The 19,668-nt window shown below is 40.9% G+C and overlaps 1 protein-coding gene across 1 annotated transcript; it reads left to right on the top strand.

Annotated features, from left to right (window-relative positions):
* Positions 1-281: 281 nt before the first annotated feature.
* LOC150077053 (acid-sensing ion channel 1C-like) lies at positions 282-10,442 on the top strand. The gene is made up of 10 exons (XM_090385771.1): positions 282-538; positions 3,301-3,424; positions 3,618-3,730; positions 3,819-3,943; positions 4,308-4,471; positions 4,559-4,657; positions 6,478-6,580; positions 9,284-9,350; positions 10,055-10,103; positions 10,347-10,442. The coding sequence occupies exons 1-10, from the start codon at positions 282-284 to the stop codon at positions 10,440-10,442; spliced, it is 1,197 nt and encodes a 398-aa protein (XP_090241897.1).
* The last annotated feature ends 9,226 nt before the right edge of the window (positions 10,443-19,668 follow it).

Below are 19,668 nucleotides of genomic sequence, written 5' to 3'. Positions count from 1 at the left end.
ATGGGTTATAATGATCGTGCACTCAACAAATGCTAGACGCCGATTAACATGATGTAAGAAGCACGAATCCTGGATTGTAGAGCAGTTGAAAACAGTCCTATGGATAGACGAGTTTGAATTTACGAACAACATGGATAATTTAAATTGGGGTTCTCGTCGGGATCTAATCACCATTTTCCTATTGACAATTAATAACGATCTCTTACATGCCAATTTCTTATAACGTTTACTTTATGCTTTCAGATAAGAAACACAAAAGGTTATCTGCATAAACAGTCAAGATGGCGTCAGAAAACGACTACGCAACTTACGTGTTTGCGAAGTCCATGGTCACTGGAGTGCCTCAAATCGTCACAACCGGAAACATTTTTAGGAAAATCGTAAAGACTATAATTCTTGTAGGATGCTTCTGTGGCTTCATGGTCTACACAGTTGAATTTATGACGTTCTATCTGCAGTATCCTTGCTATCCCAGCATTGACCTCGTTCATCAGAAAAACATGCAGATCCCAGCTATCACCATTTGTAATATGAACGGGTAGGTATTATGGCGTACACATTTTTAGTGAGATTCCCTCTAATCCAATTCCAAAATTTCAATCTGAAATAATTTAAACTGTAGGATTAACAAATAGATGGGTAGAAGGGAAGAGGGATATATCTTATTGCTATAAAAATGTATTTTATTTAGATATACGAGGGTAAATCAAAAAAGTTAAGGCAATTTATTTTTTGTTAAATCAAGAAAATAAAAATATGCGCATATATTAGTATTACTTTTTCACGTGCTCTCCTTGTTTCTCCAAGCATTTCTCACATCAGCCAACTCTTAATGCCATCTAAGAAATCTTTTCGGTTGTTCGTGAAGCTTCTTGTGCACCTTTCCTTTCACTCCATCATCATTTGAAAATCAACGTACACTTAATGGCTTTTTTCAGAGATCTGAAGGAACTAGGTCCAGACTGGATTGGTGGATGAGGGAGAATTTCCAAATGAAGTTTTTGAGGTTGCAGCGGCTGAATGAGGTTGAGCATTGCAGTGCTGCAGCCGAATACATTTTGACAGCAAACCACGACACAAGATCATGCATTACTAACAATCTTTCCACGTCCAGAACAGGTCCGTTCAAGTACTAAAACAACCTCAACATTTCTTTGTGGATGATGCACAATTTTGAATTTTTTGGTTGCTGGAAGCATGTATTTCCATTCCACGCTTTTGTTGCTTGCTTTCGGGCTTTTAGTGATGCACCCATATTTTGTCTCCGGTAACAAATCGTCGTATGCAAAATTTGCGTAGAAATCTGCAATACTGGAGGATTTCCTGTGTGATTGACGCAGCCTACTAGCTGATGTTACCCTCTGGTAACAGCAATAACTACACAGTCCGTTTTCTTGAATGAGAGTATTAACTGGATCAGCTGTTGTGGTTGTTAAGCAACTAAGGCTCTAAGACATCAGTATATTGTGCATATTTGTGGCTGTTGTTTTCTGAATGAAAATCTCCGGTTTCCGGGAGAAAAGGTTGTCCGACAGCCAAACGGTCTTCTTCAACAACCCTTGTGACACTCCTAAACTTTCCCACTTCATCGTATGCGTTTCTTTTCACGCATTCGCACACGTTTCTTTTCACTCATTTGTACACGGTTGAACACTTTTCTCCATAATGTACTATCGTTCTTTTGTGAATCTGAAGGGTTTGTCTTGTGATCAATCCGATCACCGCACATTTTTCGGTAAGTCTTCAACTGGAAGTGAACATGCTTGAACATACAGTTGACAGTACAAAACAGAGTGCAGGCAACTGGCGACACACAAGCTTGAAAAACAAAGTGGTAAGTATGACGACCTTGGGAGCGTATTTTGATATGGAATGTTACTTTTACAAACAAACTGCCTGCATTTGGTCCCTCAGACATGTCACAGACATTCTTCCAGATATGACAACTAAGGTAAGAACAACTTAGTTGTTCTTACCTTAGTTGTCATATTCCTGGGATCTAAAATGCTGATGGAACTGATATCCAGGTCTGATTTGTGAGTCAACTGGAATGCATTTCGGCATAGTCCGGTCATTCGGTGACAGCCATATCCTCTGTTTGCGCTTTCACGAAGGTGGGACTTTTAATAACCCTGGGTACATCTCCCATGTGCAAGAGCAGCAACACTGCACCTAGTATACTGGAGGTGACCACCTAGGGATGAATCAACGTAAATGGGGGAGGAGGTGTGGCGTACACATCACACGGGGAAATGCCAGCACTGCCCGGTTAATACTACAACCGCTTTGCTTAATTGACAGCTTCAAGATTTTGAAAACCGTCTTCAAAGCAAAGCTCCAACAATCTCCATCCGCAGAAATGTCCAAAAAAATGTCCGTAGAAATGTCATCACGTACTATGAGTTATACAGTATCTGTTAAGGTTGTGATGGGCATCATAGCGAGATCCAGCGCTCCTTACATTTCAAGGGTACAGTTTTGAAACAGTTTCCGCATGCGGGCCGCCAGATAGTCCATGGACCACACCTATTGGTGACTGGATAAATAAGCAAGCTTGTTGATCCGGATGCTTTCTCGCTAGTGATGAGACCACAAATTAGTGCTGGTCTTTCTCCAATGGAGCATTTCTCATTTGTTCATCTCGTGTTTTTTGTATTACAAAAATACGAACTGGGATAATCGGGAGATTTCTATTTCCTTTTTTTCTTTCATTGAATTGCTGCTTTAAATCTTCCAATCCCAATGTTTCCTCATATAGTGTCAGTGAAATTGTTCTTGTAGGGATTAAATCCTCCATTGGGCATTCCACTCTAAAACTTCGTACCCAATGTAAACCTTGGTTTACTCAATAAATGCGCTAAGTCTGTTCAAGATAAGGATTTTGCAATTGGCCTACTCTAAAGCTTGCTTAAATTCATAAAAAGTAATTAAGGTTCTATTCTGATCCTCAATCCAAACTCGATTTTGAACAGGCTAAGAGTTAAAAACTTGCTTCTCAAAATCATAGTCGAGCTTTCTGATCTTTTGGCAATAGCTTCGGCAAGAGATCAGAAGTACAGATGGAGTTGTGACCAGAAGTATAGATGGAGTTATGGGCAGAAGTTACGACCAATAGCTTTGGTCGAAACTTCTTGTACCTCTCGTGTTTCAGATTTTCGTTTAAAAAACATGAAATTCGATTTTCGTGTTTGAGATTTTCATTAAAAAAATAACCTTTTTTACTTACCCTCGTATAAATAAAGAATAAAGACAGATTCATTAAAAAATAAATTCCCGTTAAAAATTTCTTTAAATTTTAAGAATTCGTCGAAAGCGATACTGTGAAAATCCCAAGAAGAAATGTTTTCCCATTCCTGTGAAGAAGATCGATGAATTCTGTGAACGTTTTCCACATATCTGTGGGAAAGATCGCGAAAACCTTACGGTGAGTGTTAACGAATTAGTTGTAGTTTGTTGATTTTTCTCTTCTTCCTTTCTGGATCTTACCTTAATCAACATCTGTATATAAAGATGAAAAATCCTGCGTTTTGTTTTAATAAAATTATAAAATAAATTTCAAATGAAAATTTTGTATAACTGTTTCTTTACATGTTTTGCGTGACATGTTTTCATTGCAGTTTCCAAACAAATGGGGATCTAAAAGTCCCCAGGAAGCATTAGAATTTGGATACAACTATGATGACATCGTTTCATCCTGTATCATAAATGCTACAGCTGTTACAAGTTGTCAGTAAGTATTTGCAGCTCGTTCTAATTCTTCACGTTATTATTATTTATTATTATTTTATCGTGATTTATTATTATTTTATATCTTTCAGCTATTACCTCACTGAACAAGTACTTCATGTTGAAGGCTACTTGAAAAAGTGCTTCACTTTGTTTTCTAAACGAAACTCTACACTGCTAAAAACGATAAAAGAAACTCCAATTAATCCCCCACTCGGTAATTATAGTTGTGCTGTATATTTAGTGCGCATTTATTGCTGTCGAAATGTTTATCCTCTTCTTTTAATTAAATTTTAATTTTTAAGCGACATTAACTTTTGGACAAATAATACTTACACTTCAGGAAAATTCAATTCGCGTTTTATGTGACTTGTTATGATTTTAATTTTCAACTAAGAATGAAGAATAAATTATTTTTGTTTAACTTTTTTTATCAGTTTTATTTATCGAGCCACTCTTATATATTTAGTACACCCCTTAAGAGTTTATTTCCGTCTTCCCCCAGACAGATAGACGGGTTAAAATAATGCATAATTTAGAGTATCAATCATATAAGAGTATTTCAATTTTCCACATTTTAGGCCATTTTCTGCACCTTCGTTTGAAATTTGGGGAGAGTGAATACAGCTATCTTGGTGTGGGTGGAATATCTGTTTCCATCCACTCTCCATATTCGTTTCCTGATACATTTGATAAAGGATTCATGGTATATCCGGACAGCCTGTATTCCGTACAAATAAGAGCAGTAAGTTTGACGAATTTCTGGTGAATACAATTAGTTTCATAATAGCGCATTAGAAGTTTGAAATATTTGATTTTTTTTTTCTTATAGACGAGGAAAATTCTTCTGCCTCCTCCATACACAACAAATTGTACTGACTACGCTGCATTAAGGAAAGCAAAAGGGGACAGTGGGCCTCTGACTTTTGAGGTAATTAAAAAATGTATTTTGAACGAATTATTCAACAGAAACTTTTCACGGATTAACAGAGAAGGAAAGTTTCTGTAGATCCACCAGAATATTCTTACTTTATTTTTAAAGAAAATAGAAGCTATTCATTTACTTAATATCGTATATAAGAACACTTTCCATCATTTTGGGCACTCGTGTGTAGCCCAATTGGTAGAAACGACCCCCCCCCCCACACACACACCAGGTGGAAAAAACCTGAGTTTGTGTCCCATCGATGACGTCAGGAATTTTTATGGACCTCTTTCACAACGTGGCTGGGTTAATTTGTCTCAGGCAAGAGTAGAGTGGTTTTTTTCTCCCGGAAACTTCCAGCATACAGAAAATCGACCTTGGAACACCACAATATACTCGGAGCAATATGTCCTTGGCTGCTGATGCACCTAAGACCCTACGACAACAACCACCATTTTACGTTGAGTTACTAAATAAACAACTGGTTGCCATAAAATAAATATTTTAATATCGAGTATGACACCATGACCTTAACATCAAAAATTCTTTGGGAGATACTCACTACAAGTGTTTTTTGTTTTGTGGAGACTGGAATGTTTATTTTAATTTATTTTATTTATTTTATTTCAGTTTAAAAATAGGAATCTTGTCAGGACATTTTATTCTGATCCTCAATTATTTAGAGATCAAAAATATTCAATTTGATTCCGATATGGGCTCGCAAACAGGTTCATCGCATTATTCATCACAAATGAATGTTGTACTGAATGTCCTTTGTGACACAGAGCGTTTTCCTGCTGAAACAAAAACGACCCCTCTCCAAAGAAGTGCCAAATGCAGGTAAAGCAGAAATGAACCGAATGTCACAATTGGGAATCCATTAGACTAAATCTAATCTAAAGCAAGCAAAACAGGCCTATACTACTGAACTTCTTTACTAATGCATATTCGACACACCAGTTATGGTGCCTTTTATTTCGACTTAATTGAAAATCACCGTTACAATTAAAAAACAGTCATTTATGTTCTTTTACAAGAAAAAAAGTCAGCGTGCATTTTTAATCTCTACAGACAGATCATAAAGATTCATCTTTTATTTACTGTTCTTGATAATTAGTGCGCGTGAAAGGAAATGGAAACTATAAAGTGAAAAAAGCAAGTCACGAGATTCTGTCAAAGTGACTGAGTGACGTCACGCGCATAATTTAAAAAATACCTACTGCCTATTAAAAGAGCCGATGAAGGGAGGTTAAAGGTTCAGTCGGATAGGTAACTACGTAGGGAGGAGTCAAATAGGTAGTTTATATTTAATTTTAAATTAATTTATTTATTTAATTATTTTTAATACAATTTTTATTAATTTTTCACTATTTTATATAATACTACCGCCAGAGCGCGCTACGGACTTTGCCAACGAATTGATTGTTTACTTGTGTTCGTGTTTGCCATTTTTGTCTGTAAAATATGCCTTTAAGTGAAAACATCTGCATAAGCGCTTTTTAGATATTTTGCGATTTTAAAGCAGATCACAACTTGGTGATAATCTTAAAATGGAAGTAGGAAGTGCCATTTCTGAAAGATTACAATGCAAGTAATTCTATCGAATTTCATTTCATTCATAATCAGGAAGAAAAAATTTTACGAGTTGGTATTTTTGTAATATTACATTTTCAATATTGTAATATAATGCCAAATTGTGTAATATTTGTAATATAATTTTGTAGATTTGCCAAATGTCTAGTATAATGCCAAAATTATATTTGTATTATCAATACTACAATGTTTAAGTAACAGCGATAAATTCAGATCCCCTTCTTGTTTTTCAGGATTGCGTTTTCTCCTGCGCAGCTGACGCATTCCAAGTTCAAAATAATCAATGTGTACCAGTTACACATCTCTACCCTTATGCGAAGGAACCTTGCGATAGAAGTAAGTGCTCACCTTAATCTATGTTTAATATCTGTAGAATTAAATGTCCCTCTTCTTCCCCGATGCTTATCCATCCGTCATACACTCATTGATCACTGAATTTATATTTCAATTTATACACTCAGTTATCACTGAATTGTGACCAAAATGCTCGCAGTATAAAAAGCGGATTGGAGCAGCGCTAATTTGTATCTGGTTGTGCAAGTCGAAGTGATGAAGTGGCAGTTATGGAACGTAGTAAAGATATCTCGCAGTCTCAAAAGGCCATGATTTTGGCAGCTCGTGCGTCGGGTGCTTCCATATCGGAAAGGGCACGTCTTCTCAGTTGATCAAGGCCCACTGCGGTTAAGGTGTATAAAGAATAGTGCCGAACGGGTAAAACCATCTCCCGCCGACAGGACTTTAAAGGATTACGCAGTATGGATGTTCGTGGTGAGTGAAGGAGGCAGTAAGTTTGTACGGGGTCAACGGCTGGTCAGTGTGCGACAGTTCATATCACAATACAATATGGGGAATGCAAGAATGGGAATCCAAAATGAAGATGCACCGCACACAGACGTATGGGGTTCCAGAGCAGACTACTCAAGAGACACCCTCTCCTCACCACTGATCATCGTCGACGGTGAATATTCATTCATTTTTATTATTTATTTTTTTTTTTGAATGAATGAATATTCGCCGTCGACGATGATCAGTGGTGAGGAGAGGGTATCTCTTGAGTAGTCTGCTCTGGAACCCCATACGTCTGTGTGCGATGCATCTTCATTTTGGATATTGTTCTGGCATTTCCCACACCCTCTCCTCACTGCTGATCATCGTCGACGGCGAATATGTGGTGTCTGTAACACGCTGGTTGAACACTGGAGGACTGGAAACTATTGTGCTAGTTGGATGGGTTCAAATACTTGGTGAAACATGCCGATGGAAGCATTCATCCGTGATACAGGCAACAGAAGTCCATGGACCTATTATGTATGATGCCCACTATCCAGGCAGTTGGCAGTGGTTGACCTTAATATAGGCCAGGTTTTGCTGACAACAACTAGAACACCTGGTGCGTATAGACCAATATTTCACTGGTGTAGTCTTCTGCCAGCTCTTAGGAGACTATGGATACCATGCCATGTTGCATTTTCCCCGAACATTAATGGGATCTTCCAAGACTATCAATGCCCCTTGTCATCGGGCCAGCACTGTGCATGAGTGGTTCGAGGAACATGGTGAAGATATCACCCATCTTGAGTGGCTTCCAAATTCGCCTGACCTCAACCCAACTGAACACTTGTGGTATGTTGTGGAACAGAGTGAGGCGTATGGACACCAACCGTCATCTACTCGGACACTGTGGAAAGTGTTCCAAGTAGCATGGCTCTAGATCTCTATGGATGTCTTCTAGTGGATTTAATGCCTAGGCGAATAGCGGCTTTATCCGTGCAAACAGTGGCACAACACGGTATTATGTACTACACTATCTCCTTCTTTTGTTTTGAATTCGTATTTTGGACCTCTACAAAATTCAAAAAGAATCAAATCTGTACTGAAAATACTGATAAACATTCAAAGCTACCCAAAAGCGTCTTAATTATTAAGAAAGCGTAAATCAGAGGCATTACCCTCTTTACATTTTATAGACCGGCACTGCATAAGAAAGGCATATTTTCTTCCTGGATTTTAATAACAATTGAAATATAATGCGTTCCACATTTCTACTGCGATTAATATAATAAGAAAATAGTAGTAATTCATCATTTATATGCTATGCGGTCGTCTTTTTGTGTGCTCCCCTTTATTTCATAATTTTAAGTAGTTCTAGTTCACGTAGGAACGCCATTAAAAGACTATGCGGATCAGGAAAGACTCGTTCGTCAGCTGGCCAAAAAATTAGAAACATTTTGCAATTGGTGTCAATATATAATAAAACGTATGGTATTGCAAATGTAAGTAGTCACATGATATGATCACGAGATCAAATGAATACTGTACGTTTTCCTGGGGGATTACCCTCGCCGGTAGCACAGTTAGTAGAATTGCTGTCCTCACCAGAAATTTAAAGTGAATTGTATTTCAGAATAGAAGGTCCAGTGTGCTGCAAATGACCTAAAATTCAATTTAATGCAAAGAAAGACCCATTTCCAATTAACTATAGGGCAGTAGTTGAAAACTCCAGGATTTGCTAGTCGTGTGTGCACTTCCTTCTGTAAAAAATCCAAAGATTCGACTGAATGGCCGTGTTACTTCTAATGAAGTAACAAGGCGCTCAATAGAACTTTCTGTTCTATTGAGACAACTTCATTCTGTAGCGCTTCATTTTTATCCCTATTGCGATGATTTCTTTCAAGAAGACAACACAACTGCCCACCGAGCAAAAATTGTATCTGAATGTTTCCAGCAACATTCCCAAGATTTCCAACACCAGAAGACCACAATACAGCAGCTGACAAATATCGTGATGGAAAAATGGTCAATCTGGAGGTAGACTCCCTCAGACACCAGTGCAATCCATACTCCAAAGTATGGATTGTAATTGGGTAAAAGGCGATCTTGCTAGATATCGAATAAAGGTTTCTAAATTTTTTTTGCTATTGAGTTTAGTAACAAACTTCCCATATAACTACACATCCCCGTTGGCAAATCTTAATTTAATTTATCCTATTTTAAGTATATTAAACTTTCTTATGAAAACTTTTTACCCATTTATTCTAGTGAATGACTATGATGCTAGTCCCGAAGATTATGAGGATTGCGTCGGCGGATGCACTCAACCATGCGAGTAAGCCATCCCACTCTTTTATTATTATTGTTTTGTTGTGTATAGTACATTAAACACAGAAAATATTCAATGGTGAACAAATCAATACAAATTTTACAATGAAGAAATAACAAGCTAAGATTTTACTGAAGAATTTATCGTAAGAAAAGCTCGTTCCATCGACAGCAGAGAAAATTGATCACCCTAAGAAAGTTGTCTCGTCGAATCCCTTGAGATTGTGTTTACGTTGAAGACAACAGCTCGTTTGTTTGTTGTAGGGTTTTAGGCACATCAGCAACTTAGGTCTTGTTGAGCTGCAAGTAACATGTCTATTAATTGCGTGTGTTCTGTGGGCGATTTGCTGTTTGCTGGATGAAAAACCAAAGTTTCCAGGAGAAAAACCATGCTCTCCTCACCTGAGATGGATCAACTCAGCCACGTTGTGAAAAAGGCCCATAAAAATTCCTTGTGTCATCAACCTTGATATGGCCTTAGTCTCTGGCTCTCCTTAAACCCTACAACAACAACAACAACAATGTTTCAATTGTATTCATAACTGAGAAAAGAGATTTTAAGGAAAATAAAGGTAAATTTCGTGGTGTTATATTAATTTTAAGAAAAAGGTAAGTTGTTGCTTCTTTAATACAAAAATATCATATTGTAACTTACTGGATTGCTGTATAAATGAGTATCCATCATGCGGCTATTTTATCTCTTTGTCACAGACACGTGCAATACGAGTACGATGTGAAAAAGGAGCAGGACATCAAATACGTAAGTATTTTTCCAAGCAATTATTAGAAACATTCTTTTGAAGTTAAAATGCAGCGTGTGCGTGTCAGAGGAAAAGAGAGCGAGAGATTATTTAAACTAACTTTCTTTCAATCATAAACTCCTCCTTATGGGAGCTGTAATTCGCGATGTCCAGAAATTAACAAGAGATAGTAGGAAATGGTTGCGCACTCGTAAAAGGAATTATTTCCTCACATAATGTGGAAATTACGGTTTGTTTAATAGGAGCCAACAGAGCGTTCCGATCGAGGTCGGAAGCACCGTCCTATTATTGTACGTCAAGGAGAAAACACCCTCAAAAGTTCTTCAGAAACTTGTTGACATCTCCATATTTTCCGCCCATTTTCCGTTGGACATATTGGAAGCAGAAGACAAGTGTCAGTGGGGTGCAGTGTGGCCAAGCAATGATTTAAGGTGTATGGATGGCTAATTTTCCCTGAGGCAGGCCTTATTTGAAAGATAAGCTCTGAAGGCCCTTCCACAGCTACACCAGAAATGTTCTTTATGGCTTCCTGTAGTTTTGTACTTAGGTTTTTCGTCCAGCAAACAGAAAATCGACCTCAGAACACACGTATTTCACAGTGTACACGGAGCAGTATGGTCCTTGGTTGCTGATGCTCCTAAAATCCTACATGGGCTTTCGTTGAAGACACTAAAGGGGGTCTCAATAATATTGGTACAAACGTTTAGGGGAGGTAGGTAACATCTACAGGAATGTGAATCGCATAGGAACCCATAACCGGAAACGTCACCGTAAGTCGGTACACGGCGCTGTTCATCAGTTCGCGAGAGGAAAAATTTCTGGTTTACTCATTCAAGCAGTAGTCGCCGCACGAAGAGCATGCATCGATATACGAACTGTGAGCTGGCAGACATGGTGGCAGATATGGATTAGCAGAGGGCAATGGACGAGCCACTCAACGAATTTATGAAGAACGCTTCCCAGACAGACATGTATCCGGGCCACCGTTTTTTTGCGCGTGTGCATCAAAATTTGTGCGATTATGGGTCATTTAGAAGTAACAGGAGTAGTGCGGGCAGACTACGTTCGATGCGAACTCCCGCCATGGAAGAAAGTATGTTGAATTCCGTCCAGAATAATCCTACTACCAGCACACGTACTGTTGCCTCTGCCTTAGGAGTGTCTCGTTGCAGTGTACAGCGTGTCTGGCAAAACGATTACTTCACCCATTTCATCTCTAAAGGGTTCAGTTACTGTTCCCCCAAGATTATCCTGCACGTGTGGCTTTTGCGCAGTGGTTTCTCCAAGAAAGTGTTCAAGACTTGAGTTTTCCAGCCTATGTTTTGTGAATTAAGCCTCATCCGTTTTGTTCACGGATGAGGCTTAATTCACTCGGGATTATTCAATCAGCACAATGCTCATGTGTGGGCTCACGACAACCCACACGGTGTGCGCCCCCATGCGGCACAACATCGCTTCGCAATAAATGTGTGGGCAGGTATGGTCGGTGACTGCTTAATCGGCCCATACCTGTTACCATCCCGCATGAACTCCGCTAAATATCGGATCTTTCTTGAACAAGTTCTACCAGGGTTACTTGACGATGTTCCAGCAAATGTGAGACGCAACATTTGGTTTCAACACGACGGGGTGCTTGCCCATTATGGAAAGTGTGTTCGTGACCATTTGAACAGGCGTTTTGGGCGTCGATGGATTGTCCGTGGTGGACCCGTTGCCTGGCCCCCACGCTCACCTGATTTATCGAGCTTTGATTTCTTTCTGTGAGGAGCCCTCAAATCTATCGTGTACGAATTGCCTGTGGAGATGGAAATGGATCTCGTCTGCGCTGCTGCTACTGTCAAAGAAACTCCAGGTGTGTTCGACCGTGTCCGCCAATCCATGCTGTGTCGGTGTCAAGCATGCATCACATCTCATGGTGGAACCTTCGAACATCTGTTGTAACATCATGAAATGCATCCATCTCGTACTCCATTGTTAATATTATGTCAAATAAATGTTTGCCACTAATTACTGTCTTGTGTCATTTCTGCTTGTTGTGCCTCTGCTACTACTTTCCCATGACGTTTGTTTCCGGTTATGGGTTCCTATGCGATTCACATTCCTTTAGATCTTACCTACCTCCCCTAAACGTTTGTACCAATATTTTTGAGACACCCTGTATAGTCTGTTTATGTGCATACAAACTAATTATTTTATTTTATTATTTTATTCCGTTACTTTTCGGAGAAGGTTTATCCGTTACATGGGTGCCTTTCAACCTACCGACATGAGAGGCCATCGACAGCGAACAGTGGTTATTTGCTGATGATCCCCTCCCCTTTGATTTCAACGTCCCGTGAAGTGTCCTGACTGCAATTGTCTTTAAGTCAGCAGTCGTAATTCCCATTGATTGAAGTACTGATGCCGAAGTCTTGCACCAGACACCCTTATACGATGAGGTTATTGTAGAAGCAATAGGCTGTCTACCAAATTACTTGGCTATTGCTTCTTTAAGACTGGAGTTATTCTTATATTTATTTCAATTGATACAATGACAAGTCTCAAGATCTTGTCCCGTGCCTACTATCTGGGCATTGAGAAGGAACACTGAACCAACTCTTGCACACAGAAGGTCTATTAAGTGCGACATAAGCTCCTCAGTTGGTAGAACAGTCGTCCGCCCCACACCGGGTGGAAAAGACCTGAGTTTGAGCCCCGTCGATGACGTGAGGAAATGTTATTGGCGTTTTTCACAACATGGTTGAGTTGATTGGTCTCAGGCGAGGGTAGCGTGGTTTTTTTCTCCTGGAAACTCGGATTTTTCGTGGAAATAAAATCGAAGCAATTAAACGTCATTAACAAATGATTTTGTTAATGACGTTTAATTTTAACTCTGATTCGTACCACGCAGCTTGCCAACTCTCTCGGGATTCCACGGCTTCCCACCTTAGTCGAAGACCAACGCCTCCTAGCAACAGTCAAGATGATAACAGGCATAATGGCAACACCTTCATTCTGAGATACCTGTGGCTGGAGGATCCCCCCCCCTGCTGCCCTTAGGGCCAATCCCGAGCTCTATTCGCATTCAGCACGACTCCATCTCTCGGACAGGTTCCTTCCTCAGCAGATGCTCAAGCAAACCCAGGCACTGGACGCCGACCTGAACAAATTCGCTGCTGACCGGACTTACCGGAAAAAAATTATGACGAGTAGGACTAATCAGCAAAGACTGATGTATACCTTGCATCTGTTCCTCTCTGATAAGTGCTCTTATCTCGATGTTAAGCCAGCTCAATCAGATTTAACTCTCGCAAGGAGTTCTCTCCTTTGTATTATGATATGTTTTCTTTGTAAAATTACCTTTTTGTAAATAATTGTTCAGTTTTCCCGGAAGTTTGGGAAACTGTAAGCCCCTGGCTTTATGGCCGTGAAGGGTAATAAAGATTATCTCTCTCTCTCTCTCATTTTTAATTGGTCCGAAGGAGAAACACAAATTCGAAATGGAAACAAATAACTTTTTGCATAGGAGTTCGTGGTTTTTTATCCAGTCAACAGGCAAATCAACCACAGAACCCAATTTACAGATATAATATATGGTCTAAGTCTCTGATGCGCCTAAAACAGTACTACGACATGTTTACATCCTAAACCGAAAATTTTGAAATATTCTCATATTTTGCAATTAACACACGCAGAAAAGCTGTTGTTGTTGTTGTTATTATGATTTTAGGAGCATTAATGACTGAGGCCATATTTTTCCGTGTATACTGTCTGTAAATTGCGTGTGTTCTGAGGTAGATTTTCTGTTTTCTGGATGAAAAACCTGAGTTTCCGGGAGAAATACCATGCTATCCACGCCTCGACTAACTCAGCCATGTTGTGAAAAAGGCCCATAAAAATTCCTCCCGTCACGACGGGGCGCGAACCCAGGCCTTTTCCACGCGGTGTGGGGAGGACAGCGATTCTACGAACTGTACTGTCCACGAGGGAACACAGAAAAGCAATTACTACACCAAAAAATCGATTGACAATGAAATTTTCAAATCTAAAAACGATCAGTGAAAAATCGTATAAAAGAATCTGTTACAAAAGTACGCTCGAACGTGTTTCTTATGTAATTATTAAAGCAAAAATATTTAATAATCCTTGCATAATAACGGTGATTTTTTTTCCATCTGTTCCTTAGGAATAAATTGTATTAAGTTTGTTTTCTTTACACCATTTTACTTTAGGGGGAGCCTATGGAAACGAGGTTTGAAAAGAGGGATCAGGAGTAAGTATTTTCAGATACTTCTGTATTTCGTGACTTTCAAAACGATTCTGATATTTAATATAGTTGGCGAAGGACGTCACGTAGTGGTTTTCCATCGAATCTAGATTCCTCTAATGGCTACTCTTATACCACGTGAATATTAAGATAGTTTATTTAGCTGTTAACTAAATCCGCAGTTGTTCCTCCCGGAACAACAGCGAATCTGTCAAGAAAATGACTCATACAACAAGAAACACCCTTCACTGTGGATGAGCTTCATGCGGCCGCCATGCAAATCAGAAGCAAAAAAGGCCCAGAATTAATTGAACCGGAAATTGTGAAGAAAACGGTGGAATACACCCCGGATCTGTTACTCACCCTATATAACACCTGCCTCCAAGAAGGAACCTTTCCTAATGACTGGAAAATTGCCAACATCAAACTTAAATTGAAAACTCCATCAAAGCAGCCAGAAAAACCAGAGTCTTACCGTTCGATCGCCTTACTCCCAGTTGTAAGCAAACTATTCGAGAGAATGCTGCACAAGAGGCTCCTTCACTATTACGAAGGGGCAAACTAACAAACACGATGCAATTTTGATTCAAACCTGGCCTATCCACGATCGAAGCTCTCAAGACACTGCTGGATAAAGTACAAGCCTGTACTACCAAATATTTTCTTGTTATCAGTATTGACTTCGCTGGGGCATTTGACGCCATTGGTGGCTGAGCGTCCTCGCGAGACTTAGGCGGGCTGGAGTGCCTCTAAACCTGTGTAACACTATCAGGAGTTACCTAACACAGAGAACGATCGAAGTACATGCACCGTATAGGAAGTTAACCAGACAAATCCACAGGGGGGTGCCAGCAGGGCTCTGTCCTAGGACCCCTGTTATGGAATATGATTTTAGATGAATTCCTGGCCCTTGATATTGGCGAAGTCGGCGCCCAGGCCTTCGCCGATGATTTGATACTAACTGTTGCTGCTGACTCACGAGCGCAGATCGAAGAAAAAGCCAACCACGCGATAGGAATTTTGCAAAACTGGGCTACAATCCATTGCCTGCGGATTTCGCCAAGTAAGACATGCTCGGTACTCTTGAAGGGCAGACTCGATCTTGCCAGACCACCGCAAGTGAAAATCCAAGGCACCACAATAAAACTTGCTACAGAAATAAAATATCTCGGAATCATCATTGACAAAAATCTGTCTTTCCAGCCCAATCTAAAGTACGTTAAACAAAAGATACAGAAATATTCGGCATTGATCACAAGAGCGACCAGGAGGGACTGGGGGCTAAACAAGCGGACCCTGTCCCTGTACTACAAATCTACCGTCATCCCGGTCATCACATATGCTTCACCAGTTTGGTACAAAAAGGTAACCACAGTGGTAAATAGAAGAACCTTGGACAGTTTCCAGCGGTCAATAATTCTGACAATCACACGAGCTGTCTCCACAGTCAGCACGCACGCACTCCAGGTTCTGGCCGGAGTCCTTCCGCTGGACTTGGAAATTATTAGATGTGCCCTGACATATAATATGGCAAAATAAATACCGTGTACTATCCTGAACTACACGTTAGATCTCGTCAACAACAGGAAGCTTGAAAAAACCAAACTGCTTGACTACCTCCGACAGGAATGGTAGGATCGGTGGACAGAATCCACTAAAGGGGAATTCACCAAGAAGTTCCTCACGAGCGTAAACAGAGTCTTTCCAAAACCCCCGAGTTGGTTCCAACCGGAGCTCCTCGTCACCTTTCTGCTCACGGGGCACGGGCCATTTAATGCAAAACTATCTAGCTTCCGAATCACTGAGGATCCCCGTTGCCTCTGTGGCCGCGAGGAGACATGGCAACATCTCATGTATGACTGTGACCACTATGAGGACCTGCGATGCATGCTCACCACTGCTATCACCTACTTCCCGCAGAACATGGAACAGCATCTTCTCGACTCGGAACATGAATACAAAGCTCTTACCATCTTTGCACAGAAACTCTTTGCTGGAAGGTGAGCACTTATAGCAAACCACCATGCACAGCACCCAGAAGCTGATGACGAATCTCAAAACTAGGACTGGAGAAAACTGGAATACACAAGAAAACTGTACCAAATAACCTACAACCACGAACATGGCCATCATTTAGCCTTGTTCACGAGGGAATTGACAACCAGGAAGACCTACGTCTGAACCAGAGACAAACTGACAACCAGGAAGACTTACGTCTGAACCAGAGACAAACTGAAACAGGACTTGACATGAACTGGATACAAATTATTCGCACTGGACCACTAGCCGGATGACTAAACCAAATGAACAACGTACGAACTAAGAAAATGATATCACCAGGACCCAAGGCTGCATCCTCATAACATGCAGAATAGGCGACCTGAACAGGTTACATGACCAACCATAGGACGAGATTGCCTCATGTATGACCTTGAGACTGGGATTTTACTCCTACATTGAAAAAGATCACCAAAGAAGATCCGGTTCAGATCACTTGGATTCTTCACGTGCTCTCAACTGTCAATGCCTGATGGCAATCTGTACCGGTTCCCTTGCCTTGTACCTTTACTCCCTTTCCCCTGGCGGGGAGGAGGAGACAGTCTTGTCTTCTCTCCTCACCTACCAACCCTTATTCTTCTCCTGGTGGGGAACGGACCTGCCTCACTGAACATCCTGGGGTCGCCTTCTCTATCGTCCCCATTCTTCTGTCTTTTCCCCCAGCCTTCAGTCTCCACCCCCTACTCTGCCTAATATGCCAGCGTATAACCCCACACAAACTGCAAAAACTTAACTTCGTCCAAATTAAACCGCATAAACCTCGATTGGCTTTTCTAATTCCAGCGCTCACCCCTACCGAGTTTTTTTTTTTTTTTTTTTAGGCCCTAGTCACTGAAATCTCAGGAAACTAGGTGGCAGGACCTGCCAGAGTAAAATTTCAAACTACTGTGTACTTGGTCTGCCTCCACGAGGCCAAGTGTGGGCAACGTTGGGCCTCGGTAGGGGTACAGCGGGTAAACGGCCAGATGAACAACGATACACAACACTTCATATATACAAAATCCACACACTTTTAAATCTCTGGCCTTCCCAATGAACTGGTACACCTACAATGAAAGCAACACGGAGATGGGGGAAACCCCTGGTGCCGTTAGACTTCAATACACTTTACACTTTACACTTTACTTAGCTGTTAACTAAATCCATTAAAGTAACGTTTTGCGTTCTCTAGATCATGCGGTTGGAACTGAGACATTCGGCAAGCAGGAGGCTGACAACGGTCTCTGTATAGTCTGAGGATGAATTCCAGCAAGGTTCGCTGAACGTTAACTTAATGTATAGTGATTTAGTTAATAGTTAAATAAACTATCTTAATATTTACGTGGCATAAGAGGAGTAGTTATAGAAATCTAGACACTAATATTTTTATATTAGAAACACACGCACAAACACACTCAGTACAAGGTGGATACAATCAATGTGAGTCAATTTGGTGGCCATCTTTGGGTGGAAAACCATGAATTTCCCAGATTATATGCGGAAATGAATGTTAAATAAAAACGATAATTAGTTCCAGAAAGGGAAGCGACGATGTAACTCCAAGCAAGAACAAACTGTGTCCTTGATATGTCCTTTTAAAAAAGAAGTCAAAGGTTAAAGCTGGAGATTAAGGCAAATCTTTGCTAAATTCCAAAGAATTATCACGGACGAATCAAGGGAGGGGGCGCAGATGTTTTCCCTTTCCCCTATAGCCGTGTTTATTCACACTGCCGCTTACGCAGAAATGAGCCTCATCGGTTTAAAACACCTTCCAAAGCTACATATCATTCTCTTCCATGCTACCGAAATCAGTGCTTGTTGGAGATCGCGTGCAGTTAAACTGATGCAGCATACGCACACTATAACGGAACCATTGCAGCAGAGAATCAAAGCACTTTGCAGACTCTTTCCTGTGTAATACCTATTTATGGTGACACTTTTCTGGGATTAGAGGATAGCAGCCATCAACCATCACAACAGCTTTTCATCAGCAACGGCTGTTGCAAATGGACGGGTGTCCTCTGCTGGGAGATTTTTTGGGAGAACAAAACAATTTTCTTCGAATTTTCTCATCATTTCTCATAGTCCATTTTGAGGAGTCCTTTTCTTAAGTTCCCCCCTCCTCGCCCCTAATGTAGTGAAGTCACTACTGCATTGTTTCCATGTTGTTTTAGCAAAAGCCCTACATCATGTTGACTTCTGATTGCTGTTGTGGTCTCATCCACTGCTTTCATAGCATTTAAGTCGTGTGCGTCGCGGTTTAGGTCAAGACATTTGCTTTTAAACTACACTGAAATGACAGAATTCGTGGGATACCTGATTCCTGGGCAACGCGGCGCTGTCACCCCTCTCGCTAGTGGACGTACCCACCGCGTGACAGGTATATGGGTACACCGCATCACTGCATCCAGGTAGATGCTAATTCCATGTCAGTATGGATGAACGTCATGAGTTAACCGACTTTGAAAGAAGGATGATAGTGGATGCCCGACGCATGAGTCACTCTATCGCGGAGGTGGTACAGAAATTTCACTATCCCCGTTCGACAGTATCAACAGTGTAAGCCTCAATTGGGCAAAAAAACATCGGTACTGGACGATTGGAGACGGGTCTCCTGGTCCGACAAGTGCACTTTACAATTATTTCGAGCGGACGGGAAGATGCGTATCTGGCGGAAACCGCACGAAGGTATGCACCCGTCATGTCAACAAGGAACTGTTCAGGCAGGTGGACAGTCGGTAATGGTCTGGGGCGTGTTCAACTGGCACACGTTGGGACGTCTGGTACGTCTAGACGCATCTCTGAACGGTCCAGGTTACGTGTCCATCGTTGCAGACCATCTGCATCCCTTCATGGTCATCGTGCACCCACAGGGCAATGTACTCTTCCAGCAGGACAATGCGTCTTCCCACAGCCATGGTGACTAGAACATGGTTCGAAGAGCATTCCGCAGATTTTACCACCATAGAATGGCCTCCCCGTTCACCAGACATGAATCCTGAGGAGCATCTTTGGTATGCTGTGGAAAGGTCCATTCAAGCTTTGACTCATCCACGCAGGAATTCGACAGAATTATGGACAGCGGTGCAGCAAGCATAGATGAAAATACTTGTGGAACGCTTTCGTGAACTAGTGGGCTCAATGCCTCGCCGTGTGACTACCCTTATCTGGGCAACAGATGGGCCTACCCGTTGCTAGTAGGTATCCTATGAATTCTGTCCACTCAGTGTATACTGCAGAGTTAGTTAAAGAAGAAAACCCTCCCTTTCAGTAGAGTGATT

The sequence above is a fragment of the Mastigoproctus giganteus genome, chromosome 12 (assembly GCF_048544385.1).
Source record: "Mastigoproctus giganteus isolate SK-2022 chromosome 12, ASM4854438v1, whole genome shotgun sequence".
Taxonomy (NCBI): Eukaryota; Metazoa; Arthropoda; class Arachnida; order Uropygi; family Thelyphonidae; genus Mastigoproctus; species Mastigoproctus giganteus.
The sequence above is the reverse complement of the archived record's forward strand: the minus strand, read 5'-3'. Positions and strand labels throughout refer to the sequence as shown.